Here is an 11698-nt window from a genome sequence, read left to right as displayed (position 1 = left end):
CTAGGGTTCCCCGCGGTCTCGGGCAGGCGACAACGCGGGGGCCTGAGCGGCGGCGCCTGCGCAGTGCGGCCCGCGGGGCAGCATGGACGACGAGGAGGAGACGTACCGCTTGTGGAAGATCCGCAAGACCATCATGCAGGTGGGCCGGGCCTGCCGCCGTCGTCGCCTCCTCGTGCCTCAGTTTCCCCTACCATCCCTGTGCCTGTTTCCCGACCGGCTCCTTGTGCCTCAGTTTCCCTTACGCCTGCCATCCCTGTGCCTCAGTTTCCCTGTCGTTGCTGTGCCTTAGTTCCCTCCCCCCCTTTTCGAGCTCATGGTGCCCACTCCCCGCAGCTCTGCCACGACCGTGGCTACCTGGTGACCCAGGACGAGTTGGACCAGACGCTGGACGAGTTCAAAGGGCAGTATGGCGACAAGCCCAGCGAGGGGAGGCCGAGGCGCGCTGACCTGACGGTGCTGGTGGCGCACAACGACGATCCCACGGATCAGATGTTCGTCTTCTTCCCCGGTGAGTTGGGTCGGGTCCAGGCCTGTCGCTTCTTTGGAGAAAGCTTTTAGAAACCTAACAGAGGGATGTGCGCTCTCGTAAAGGACACAGACCTTTCTCTTAAATGCTTCCTTGCCCGATTTTTTTTCCTCAGAGGAGCCCAAGGTCGGGATAAAGACCATCAAGTTGTACTGCCAGAGGATGCAGGAAGAGAACATCACCAGAGCCCTGATCGTGGTGCAGCAGGGCATGACGCCGTCCGCAAAGCAGGTACACGACTGCCCCGTGGGCCGGCAGTATTCGGGCTCTTGGTGGCTGGTGCACCGGGGTCAGGGCTCCTTTGCGTTGACCTCTCGGAGCTCGTCAGCTGCCGTAAAAGCGGCGACTGTTACTTGAGAGGCCTAGATCGGAGTCTGATACGCAGGCTGTAGCAGGGCGCGGTTGCAAGAGGGTAGTGCTGGAAGGCATTTTGCTTGGCCTCTGGGTGGACAGTGGGCAAGGGGCTGGGGCTACATGGCAACAGCAAGGATTGGGCCCCTTGTAGCTCCCCTGCCATCCGCCCCGGCACACCAGCATCTTACAAGTTGGAAGTCGGGGGTGTTTTCAGCACTGCCCAAAAATGTTGCCAATCTCTGCCCTACGGGGTAGGGTTGAGCTTTGCTTTTTTTGTTTTTAAAGCCTGCGTGTTCTGAAAGGCACTTGCTGCACCACGGCCTCACCACACATAACAAGCATCAGAGGCTGGGGTTTGCAGTTGTCTGAGGAAGTGGCTCCTGTGAATTTCCTTTTAAGAAGCAAACAAACAAAGAAGCACCTTCTTCTGGGTGTGGAGGAGTCCATGCAAACATATATGATATCCTGGCCCCAGAGGAGTTTAGGGGAGTGTGCAGTAGAGATGGACTCCTGTCACACGGCTGTGCTCTAGTCTGGTCCTTGGAAGAGCCCCGCTGGGCACAAATACCCTTTGGATTCAGTGTAGGCTGCTCGACTGTATCGGCAGTTACTGCAGTGCTCTCCATGGGTCTTGCTTAGTATGCTGCAGAGATGATCTTGGTGTTACAGATCAGCTGTGTGAGGAGTTCTTGATTCAGCTCGCTAGAAATACCTAGGGAACATGCCAAGGTTGTACTCCTGCAACTCAGTCTCTTTCCTACCCCTCGGGAGTTTGACTTGAACAAACTTTGTATTCTGGAAGGTACAAGATACTGCTCTTAACTTCGTGTCAGTGAAGCTGTAGGCAATGAAGTGCGTTATTGCCCAGATACCGCAGTAGTGGGCCCAGGAAGATTTGAGAGAGAATGAGACTCATTCCCTTATCCCGGCATTGCAGCCCAAGAGGGACGGAAGAAGTGAGGAGGGTAGGAGTGATTCAAGGAGTGAATAGAGTAGTAGGGAGGAGAAGGCTATAGCAAGGGAAGAAGTGGGCAAATGTCAGGCTGTGATGGGGGAAGTGGTGCTTACCTGTGTGCTGCTGGTGGGGTGGTCTGTTATCCATACCTGGCATGCCCTTGAAGTAGTGAAGGCAATATGGTGGGAATGGCATACTCTTGCCCCAGTCTGAATAAAGCCAGGACCAGCTCAGTCTGGTGTGCTGGGCTTGCTGGCCCATGCTGATGTTCAGTCTCTCTCTTCTTCTCTTTTTTAGTCCCTGGTAGACATGGCCCCCAAGTACATCTTGGAGCAGTTCCTCCAGCAAGAGCTGCTGATTAACATCACTGAACATGAGGTGAGTCCAGTGCCTGGGTACATCAGTGTGAGCTGGGCATGGTGAGTCACATCCTGGAGCTGTCTGGGGCGTCAGTCCCTTGGAGCAGCGTGCTTTTGTGCTGTTGGGTGCTGGCATTGCATTTAATAGCTATTCTAGTCTGTTCCTAACACTGGTCACTACACGAAACAATGGTTCTTGCACTCGTTTGCATGTGTTCTTTCTCTCTTTCCCCCCCTTGGGTTATTGAGATTGCCCTGCTTCTGTACTTGCAGCTAGTTCCAGAGCATGTGGTCATGACAAAGGAAGAAGTCACTGAGCTGCTAGCCAGATAGTATCCTTTTGTTTCTGAGCCTCCCTGAACCCCTGCCAGCACAGATGTGCTTTGTGCTGGAAACAGTCACTCATGGTATATACAGTAGTGCTTTTATTTGCTCTGGGCCTGCAGAGCAGGCAGCAGGCCCAGCTGGTTTACCCAACTGGTGATCTTTCCTTCACTGTGTTGCTCAGTAAGCTGAGAGAGAACCAGCTCCCAAGGATACAGGCTGGAGATCCTGTGGCCAGATACTTTGGGATAAAGCGAGGGCAGGTAAGGATTTTGAGGTAGGGTGGTACCAGGGGATGGTAGGTAGGCAAAGCCCCTGAAGTCCTACCTAGTGAAATTTGGTGCTGGCCTTCTGTGCCCATTGGTTGCTTTCATTTCCTTCATAGGTGGTCAAGATCATACGGCCTAGTGAGACAGCAGGTCGATACATCACCTACCGACTGGTGCAGTAGCGTGCAGGGTGTCAGGTAAGATGAAACTGCATCTCTGCTTACAGAGGGGCTGGCTACGTGCCCATCTCAGACCATGTTGTACATCCATGCTGTAACTCCTCTGAGGTACCCCTGTGCTAACCTCCCTAGGAAGTGATGTGGGAAGCCTGGACAAAACCCTGAACAATACACTGCATCAGGGATGTCAGACATATGGCTGTGGGCTGGATCTGACCTGCAGAGCTGTTCCTTCAGGCTCACTGGGCTCCCTGGCAGGAGTGGGGCCTGAGCCCCACTAGGTACTATCCTTGGCAGCAGGAGGGTGAGCAAAGGCTGTTGACACTGTCCTTGCTTGTCCAATGGGGACTTGGCTCTGCTGCCACTGAACCCCTGCCACTACCCAATTTGAGCCCTGTGGTCTGGATCCAGCCTGGGGCAAAGATGGCGACCCTGCACTATATGGAACAATTCTGCAGTGACAAGGATGGACCAGATGGGACCTGATTGGTCTTGTCCTCCATCTTACAATGGGAAGTTTAACAGGTTGTGGATATTGAGGGACAAGTGTGAGGTGCCTTGGGGTGGGTGTAGAGCACCAAGTGTCTGCCGAAGCTGAACGGAGGCAGGAGTGAGATGTTCCAAATGCTGCTGTTTCTCTTGAGAGAAATGCCAGATTCTCTTTCTTTCAGGTTTGGAAGAAGAATGCAGTGGCATCCAGCAAACACCTTCTCCAGCGCCGCTTTACAGATGTATGTAAAAGGGACAGACAAGCCCAAGCAAGTCCTTGAACTTGTCAAAATACACACATAAGAGTTCTCTGGTGGAAATCTGGGCTTTTTTTAGCTCTTCCCTTGCTCTCATCTGACTGTCCTGGAAGTTGCCTGGTTGGATCAAAGGTCAGATAACCATGACTATTTAATTTAGTAGGATTTTAATAAAGGCTTTCACTGTGGGCATGTCTCTCTGGTACTGTTTCTTTCCAATCAGCCCTACAGAAGAGTTGCTTGGGGTCACTCTCCGTGTTTCTCCCTTTCTATCTCGGAAACAACTACTGAGGACTGCAGTGAAATCTTGTCCCGCAGCGCTGAGCTGTAGAGCCTCCCGGCTGTCATCACCCACATGGTGGTCTCTTTATTTGTGGCAACACCCCTCAGACCTACTGTTGGAGTGGGATGCCTCTCTGCAGCAGAGATTGGGAGCAGGTTAATATCCAAGCTGTGCTAAGCACACTGCTTGATATGTGCTGCTGGGGAGCTGATGGCCTGCCTTGCTGGATGGGATCTCCATCTTTTTCCAGCCTCTGATGTAGAAATGGTCTGTCCCTCTTCCCTCTCGGGGTGGTGAACTTGCTTTGTGTTGCAGTTAGATTTGGCAGTGGGATGAGGATTGGACACATGGGGCATTTGTGCACATGCTTGTGCTGCAGCACTGGGTGCTTTTAAAAGTGCCTGGCACTGTGCCGCAGCTAGTTGTATAAGTGGCGAAATGCACGTCAGCGCTGAGAAAATGGCAGCATGCTTTTGAACTAAAGCAAATCGAAGGTATTTTAGTTCAGAAGCGCACCATCACCACTTTCTGTGCACTGAAGCGTATTCTGCTGCTTGTACAACTGTACATGCTGCAGCACAGTGCGCATCAGCTTGTGTGTGGAGCAGGCTCAATTAATCAAGTCTGCTCCAGTGCGCCGGATATCTGGTGCATTGGAGAACGAAAATGGATGCGTATAAATGCCTGTGAATGCTGTTAAGAATCTAAAACTATTCCAAATTACTTTGAACCCCCTCTCTAAAAGTTTCTATCCCTGTAAATCTAAGGCGGGGCAGGTAGTTACTTTTGGTGGAGGGCCGCTTACTGAGTTTTGGCAAGCCAGCAAGGGCCATGTGACAGGCAGCCAGGGGCAGATGAATACAAATTTTCTAAATTTTTTTAGGGGCCCTGTGGCCCAGGTAGAATGGCCTGGCAGGCCACATCTGGCCCACGGGCTGCATTTTTGCCCACCCCTGATCTAAGCCACCTCTCCCACTGATTGATGTGCTGCTGCCCTTCCTTTTGTGTCCTTTATAGCCAGGTGGGGACTGATGTGTGATGGAGAAACCTGGTTAAGGTCCCACAGGAGGCTGGTGTAGTTTTGGGCCATGCGGTTCAGGAGCTGTGGCTCCCAGTTCTTTTGTAACCAGTGGACCGTGACTACTCCCGACTGAAAGGGGGCATCCCACTGCCTTGCTACAAGGTGGGTACTGGGATTCTGCTGCCTAACAGAACTGCCTTGGAGGAGGGCAGTGCTTGTCTCTCCTTGGCCCTGCAGCAGCATGAGGTTAAAAAAGGGAGGCTGAGACTTGGTGCATACACTCATTCAAACACTTTATTTCACTGAAGCAGGTGACTTGGTAGAAAGCACAAGCCACACGATGCTGCTCTGTGCTGGGCTAAACCTATATACAAATAAGGGTGATGGTTTTTAATACCAAGCACAACCAGAGCCCTCAGAACAGAAGACCTAGGCATCGCGGCCCATCCACTCCCTCTCGCATTCACCCATTCATCCTTGCAGACACGCACAGTACTGCCACTTACTGGTAGCACAGCGAGCTGGTGAATAGTCCTGACTTCTGCTATGGAAACAACCTGTTTTATATTCAGCTCTCCTGTTGATGAAATATGCGGCAAGGATTCTTGCTCGTCTTTCCAGCTCCATCTCTTCTATGTGCTGTATTCTGTGTACCTCTTTACCTCCACCTCCTGTCATTAAAGAGCTGCATTATCCTGCTGGGCTTTGCTCAAACAAGTCAGAGAGCTCTGGCTGTCACATCCATGAGCTCTTTCTACTTGTCTGGATCTCTTCTCTGCTCTCCACAACATAGAAGTATTTATCCCACCCCAAACCCCTGAGGTAGCTGTTCCTTCAGTACATCTTCAGCCTGCTGCTGCTGTAGCGTAGCCAGCCCAAGGATGACTTGGACTGGCCATTTCTTTCCAGTGAAGGGACAGAGTTCACATGCTGAGCTTGACTGGCTTCAAAATGGGTCAAACTCCTTTCTCTTTCCAGCTGTGCTCTCTACCTAATGCATTTAGCAGCGTGTAGTGACCTCTAATGGCAAAGCCTGTTCTGCATGAAGGGGCAGGAGTTATCTTTGCTAACCCCGTTGGCTGCTGAAGGGGTGTGACTGGTTGAGTTTCAAAACGGCTTTGCATGGGTATGTCTCCTAACTAGCCTCGGGCTGTGGCCTCTTATCAATGGGGGCAGACAGACAAGCTGATGAAGACCTGGTCAGCCTGTCGGCTTCAAACTGACAGGAGGCAAAATTGCAGCAGGGGGCTCTGCTTGAAGCTAGCGTGCAGCAGACGGAAAGGCTGCAGGGGCGACCTCCGTTCTCTGGTTTCCCACATCATACACTGGCCTATTGCTTTGAGAGGGCTCTGAGGCTGGGTAGCAGACTCCCTGCTCCCTTGCCTGTGCTGTGCTACTCCCCGTGCTTGCCAGAAGAAAGCAGAAGCCATTGGTGCAGCAACTCAAAGGAAACTGCTTTCAGCTCTGTTGTTTAGAGCTCGTCCCATTCTGGTTTCTGCTGCTCCTTCCCTGCAGAGCCGTCTTTGGGCTGTGTTTTAACATGAGCAGCGGTGTTGGACGCTCCAGTGTCTTCTCTGCTGGAAGGTGCCAGTGCTCCCTGCCAGCTGTGGCAGCCCTAGGCTTAGGACAAGAGAGCAAGTCGCCCAACTTCAGTGCAGGGTCCTGCAGGAGTGGCAGTGCCCACATCTGGGATTTTCGCAGAGCTGTAGCCACCCTTTCTTCCATAGCGAAGCCACACTTCAAGTCTCTTTTGGACCATTTGAGATTAGAAGAAACTATGCAAAGGACTAAACAGTGCCTGGGCGCTCTCAGAAACTGCCCCACGGACCGTGTGACTGGCAGTGACCCCCTCGGGTAACTCCCAGCTCTGAGTTATGAACAGCTTACAGCTCCTGTGCTCTGGACAGGCAGAGAATGCCCATAAATAAAAGCAATGGGCAAACTTTTCAGTGGAGAGCAAAAAGGCACGTTGGTGTTTATCTCCTGTGTTGCCAGGAAGTGCCAGGATTCCTGCAGTTCACTTGTAGCTGAGATGTGGATGTCTGCTCCAGTTGGTCCCACAGTCCATGTCCTGCCAAAGCCAGGCAAGAGGGGACGTGGCACTTCTACCAAGCCAGCCTGAGGCCGGATAGTTTCTGGGACCTCGATTGCTTTTGAGTGGACCAACTTCGGAGGCTTGGAAGCCCTCTCCGAGAAGCTGGAGTATAAGTTTGTCCAGAGCTGTCTCTGCTCCTCATGGTGCTGTGTGGCCTGGTGTCTGTCCTCTGCCACCTTGCCTGGTGCACAGGGCTGCTGTACTGAATGATGAAGGATCCTAGATGCTGCATAAATACAAAATGCTAACTCTTGTTGTCTTGGTGAGTGGGAAGGAGGCAGTGGTCTCTCCCAGCAGGTTGTCCCTTCAGCTTCTTCCTTTGCAGTCTGGTCGGCTGTGTTATTGGCAGTCTCTCCCAGCGCCTCCTGTGGCAACTGCAGTGATGTAGGTGGGTCAGGTACTTGAATAGCTCTTTCCTCACAGAACAGTTTAAATAAAGGCATGGGGTTGGGGAACAGGAAGACAAGAAACCCCCTCTGGCAGTCCAGATGGGTACAGCCAAGTCACGATCTCTTTGCGGTCCAGTGTAGCAAGATAATATAAACCTCCGCGGGGCTCCTTGCAAGAGGATATCCTGCTTGGATGCAGTTGTCCACCTGCAGCTCTGGCAAAGTCCTGCAGAAAGTCAAGTGCCTCGGGGGTTTTGTATGGACGTTTCAGTCATTTGGTCTGCAGCCAGCATACAAAACCCTTGTGAGCTGCCTGAGGCACAGCTCTGCCGTAGCCCCTTCTCTTCCCTGACTGTACGCAGCCATGCCTGTGGCTTAGCTGCCGGTGGGGAGCTCCTGCTCATCTGCCCTCCCCCGGTGTCTATCGCATGGCTTTAGCTTGGCGGCCTAGACAAATCTGGGCTGCCGCTCGCTGGCCGACCTCACAACCAGCTTGCCGTCCCGTAGCCGAATGGTGGGCAGGAGCCCGTGCCCCAGGCTGCAACGGGCCGGCGGCTTGTTGTTGGACTGGTTTGTGTTATAGTCAGAGAGCGGTCTCGCGCCACCCTCCCTCTCCGGCCCGGAGTCCTCTTCCGGGTCGCTCTGCTCTTCCCCCGGTGAGCCGCGCTGGCGAGAGGCAGCACAATCTGCGTCCCACTGGCCCGTGCTACAGGTCCTGCTCCGCTGCCCCTCGCTCAGGTCGTCGCAGGAGTGAGCCTCGTCCGCGCTCGTCTCGCTACCTTGCGTCGCCAGCAGGTGCTGGGGGGCGTCCTCACCCGGGGCCAGCGGCTCCCCGCCCTCTTCCAGCTCGGAGTCGGAGTCTAGGGAGCGATCGGCGGTTTCTAGGGGGGACACACAATTGATCATGCCCCTGCCCAAGGCTGTGGGAGTAGCAAGACCTTGGTGCAATGGAGCCTCTCCCTGCCTGTGGATTTCTGTTTTTCCGCCCATAAAGGTGAGCCTTTGGCCCTGGGCCCCGTTGGCTACAGTGGGTCCTAGTGAGGTTTTTCCCCGTAACATCAAAAGCATGCAGCTCAAACGAGTGATAGAAGTGAGAGCCCAGCTGAGCCTGTGCCTAGGAGAACTGGGGTGAGGGGTCAAGCCAAGACCAGTGATGGCAGGTCTGTGCTGGGCAATGTAACAAGCCCACCTCCACCAATGAAAGATGCAGATCGGTGGGATTGGGGACTTACGGCAGGACAGATATAGCACAGGCTGAAGCAGCATGAGCTGCTTCTGTATGCGGGGGTTGCAGGACCGGGGCTGCCTATGGCTTGCACTCACCTCCGTACAAGTCCGCGTTGTAATCAGAATCCCCCTTCTCCGAGGGCAGTTCGAGGTAGGGGCTGCTGCCTTGCGGAGCTGCAGCCAGTGAAACTGCATTGTCCTGGGAGGCAAGGAAAGGGTAAATGGTGGGAGGTAAGAAGGGGCAGTTTAAGTAGGGCAGGTCATGTGTGTAGGGGGGAAGTCTCCTGCCTCTGTGCGAAATGGCTCCCAAACTCCCATTCAGAGGAAGAAAAGATATTTGTCTCTCTGCGCCTCACCGTCCTTATGGGCTTATTGATTTGGACTGCATGGCCGCTGCAACGAGGAACCCATGTAAGCTGAGCATGGGTGCCACGAGGCTGCTCAGGGAAAGGGGCAGGTTTCAGTAGCCCTGTGAAGGCGGCACATTTGGGAGGTGCCTGGCCTGCGTTCCCCAATACTGGCTGGGGCCTGTGCATGCTGCTGCGATGGAAATAACCCTCCCAGTGGTACTTTTCAATGCTGAAGGGAGCAGCTTGCATCGACACCGGGGCCGCGAGAGACCAAATGAGGCAGCTGGTTGGATCCTGGATCCAAGTCTGATATTCAAGGTACGGCTGGTCCCAAGCCAGACGCCAGATGCACGTTCAAGGCCCAGTTATTCTGGCCTCCTTCCCTTAAGCCCTGGTATATCTCCCTCTAGGGACTCTTACCTTGGCCCCGTCCTCTTTGGCAGCCTCAGCCCTTTCGCTGGAATCAGGCAGTAGCTTGGCGTCTGTGGTCTCAAAGATGGTTGTGTAGAAGATGATGAGGGCCTCGATGATGCGGGCTTGGTGGGGGTAATCGACCAGCGAGGACAGGGAAATGGTGGCCTCGGTGGGCCTTGGGCGCATAAGCGTGGGCCCAAAGACAATGCCCAGGTTGCCCGAGGTCATCTTGTTGTCCTGCTCCACTTCCACAATCCTGAAGCAGACAGAGAAGACAAAAAGGGGCTTGTTCATGATGTAATGGTGTGGGGAGCGGGGCCTGGAGGACACAGATGGGCACACTGAGCTTGCACATCCAGAGGACTCTGCTGATACTACAGGAATCCACATCCTTGGGGGACAGAAGTCGCCAGAATCATGCCTCCCCCCACAAATCATCCTGTCCTACTAAGAGAGGCTGAGGGAACTGGACTGATTTGGCCAGTGGAGAGAAGACCGAGGGGGATTGAAGAGCAGCCTTCACCTCTCTGCAGCAGGTTTGCAAAGAGGATGGAGCTGGGCTGGTCTCAGTGGGGGCAGATGACAGAAGGAGCAATGGGCTCAAGCTGCAACAAGGGAGGCTGAGGTCGGATATTAGGAAAAACTCTCCCAAGGATGGTGGGGAAGCATGGGACCAGGCTCCCCAGAGAGGTGGTGCAGTCTCCATCCTTGGAGGTTTTTAAGACCCGGCTAGACCAAGCCCTGGCTGGGATGATGTAGTCAGGGCTGGTCCTGCTTGGAGCAGGGGGTGGACTATGTGTGACCCCGTTTGGTCCCTCTGACACTAATTTTCTGTGATTCTATGAAACGCCCACCTTCTGCCCTGGGGAGAGGCTGGCCTGAACCCTCCCACGATAGGGACGGGGAACCGGGGCCTGGCACGTTGTGCCCCGTCCCCGCTGCCCTCCCGGCGGCCCCCACACCCCCGCACCTGCACAGGTGTTTCACGATGTACTGCAGCGTGGCCATGTTCTCCCAGGGAAGCTCCTTCAGCAACTCCTTCAGTTTTAGCACCAGGGTGATGACCACCTTGTCGGTGTCGGCGCCTTTGTCCACCAGCTCGGGCCCCCCCTTCCCGCTTTTGCCCTTGGCCTCACCCCCGCCTTGCAGGCTTTCCTTGGCCAGCCCCATGAGCGCATTGTACAGGCGGAAGGGCATGACGGGCTCCGGCAGCTGCAAAAAGAGCAGAAGGGAGATGGCTTCGTCAAAGCGTATGGGCTGCGCAGCCAGCTGAAGCTGTCGTGTAGGGTTGGTATCGCAAGAGGCGCCTGATCTCAGAAACCCCAGCTTGGGCCTGAGCATCCAAACCCTTCCACCTTCCTCACCCAAGGCGTATTCACTTCTATGGCTAGCAAGCATCCCAGATCCCACCGGAGAGGCGAAGGAAAGAAAAAGGCCTCCCTGCCTGCATCCCGCTATGCTGAGCCCTCTCTTATTCCAGAGCCCAACTTTCAGTGGCGTGCTGCAAAGCTCAGCTTCATCTTGCCGTTGGGTCTTACGCCAGGATCTTTCCATTTAACCCGCACCTTCCTCCCGCCAGCCATAGCCATCTCTGAGGCTGGGTGGGCAACGTGCTGCACAGCGGGGATGCCAAGGCCCTCTTGTCCCCGTGAAGCAGACAGGTTCTCAGTTTGCAAATTGCTCCCCCCCACCCCGTTATTTGTGGATGACCTCCAGCTCAGAAGCACGTTGGACAACAGAATTCAAAATGATCTCGATAAGTGGGAGAAACAGTCTAAAATCAACAAGAGGACATTTAAAAAACACAAGTGCAGCATACACCACAAAAGGGGAAATCAGCTGCTCTCATACAAAAAATGGGAAGCAACTGGCTGCACAGCTGTACCACGGGAAAGATCTGCGAGTTTTCCAGGGGACCACAGGCTGAACAAGTCCCTAATGTGATGCCGTTGCCAAAAGGACGGATCTCGTTCTGGGTTGTGTTCGGAGGAGGGTCGCTGGCAGGAGGTGGGACTTGGGGCTGCCAAAGGACCTGGCTGAGCAGGAGCACCGCGCTCCGTGACACGGGAAGAAGAAACTGGGGCAAGTCCAGACAAAAGCACCGAGAACACAAAGGACTTGGAAAACATGACGTGTGTGGCAAGTCTGAAGGAACTGAATGGGCTTTCTCTAGAAAAAAGGCCAAGGGGAATCACCATAGGTCTGCA

At 54.2% G+C, this 11698-nt stretch overlaps 2 protein-coding genes across 4 annotated transcripts in view; one reads left to right on the top strand and one right to left on the bottom strand.

The window, feature by feature from the left end:
* On the top strand, positions 1–3901 carry POLR2E (RNA polymerase II subunit E). 2 transcript variants are annotated; one of them, XM_019538258.1, is made up of 8 exons: positions 1–139; positions 334–508; positions 642–757; positions 2133–2213; positions 2444–2526; positions 2703–2781; positions 2904–2984; positions 3638–3901. In XM_019538258.1, the coding sequence occupies exons 1-7, from the start codon at positions 83–85 to the stop codon at positions 2967–2969; spliced, it is 657 nt and encodes a 218-aa protein (XP_019393803.1). In that variant the 5' UTR covers positions 1–82; the 3' UTR covers positions 2970–2984; positions 3638–3901. The 2 variants fall into 2 exon arrangements, with proteins under 2 accessions (XP_019393803.1, XP_019393804.1); XM_019538259.1 differs by having other exon boundaries at positions 12–139; positions 2468–2526.
* Positions 3902–5288: 1387 nt separating this feature from the next.
* ARHGAP45 (Rho GTPase activating protein 45) overlaps positions 5289–11698 on the bottom strand; it is a 30037-nt gene continuing 23627 nt past the window's right edge. For both annotated transcript variants that reach the window (XM_019538257.1, XM_019538256.1), the window contains exons 20-23: positions 10462–10703; positions 9498–9747; positions 8824–8926; positions 5289–8381 (exon numbers count right to left, since the gene is read on the bottom strand). In XM_019538257.1, the coding sequence (XP_019393802.1) occupies positions 7948–8381; positions 8824–8926; positions 9498–9747; positions 10462–10703 (1029 nt within the window). In that variant the 3' untranslated portion in view covers positions 5289–7947. The remainder of the gene's footprint in view (positions 8382–8823; positions 8927–9497; positions 9748–10461; positions 10704–11698) is intronic.

This window comes from Crocodylus porosus, unplaced genomic scaffold, assembly GCF_001723895.1.
Source record: "Crocodylus porosus isolate Cpor-Errol unplaced genomic scaffold, CroPor_comp1, whole genome shotgun sequence".
Classification (NCBI taxonomy): Eukaryota; Metazoa; Chordata; order Crocodylia; family Crocodylidae; genus Crocodylus; species Crocodylus porosus.
The sequence above is the reverse complement of the archived record's forward strand: the minus strand, read 5'-3'. Positions and strand labels throughout refer to the sequence as shown.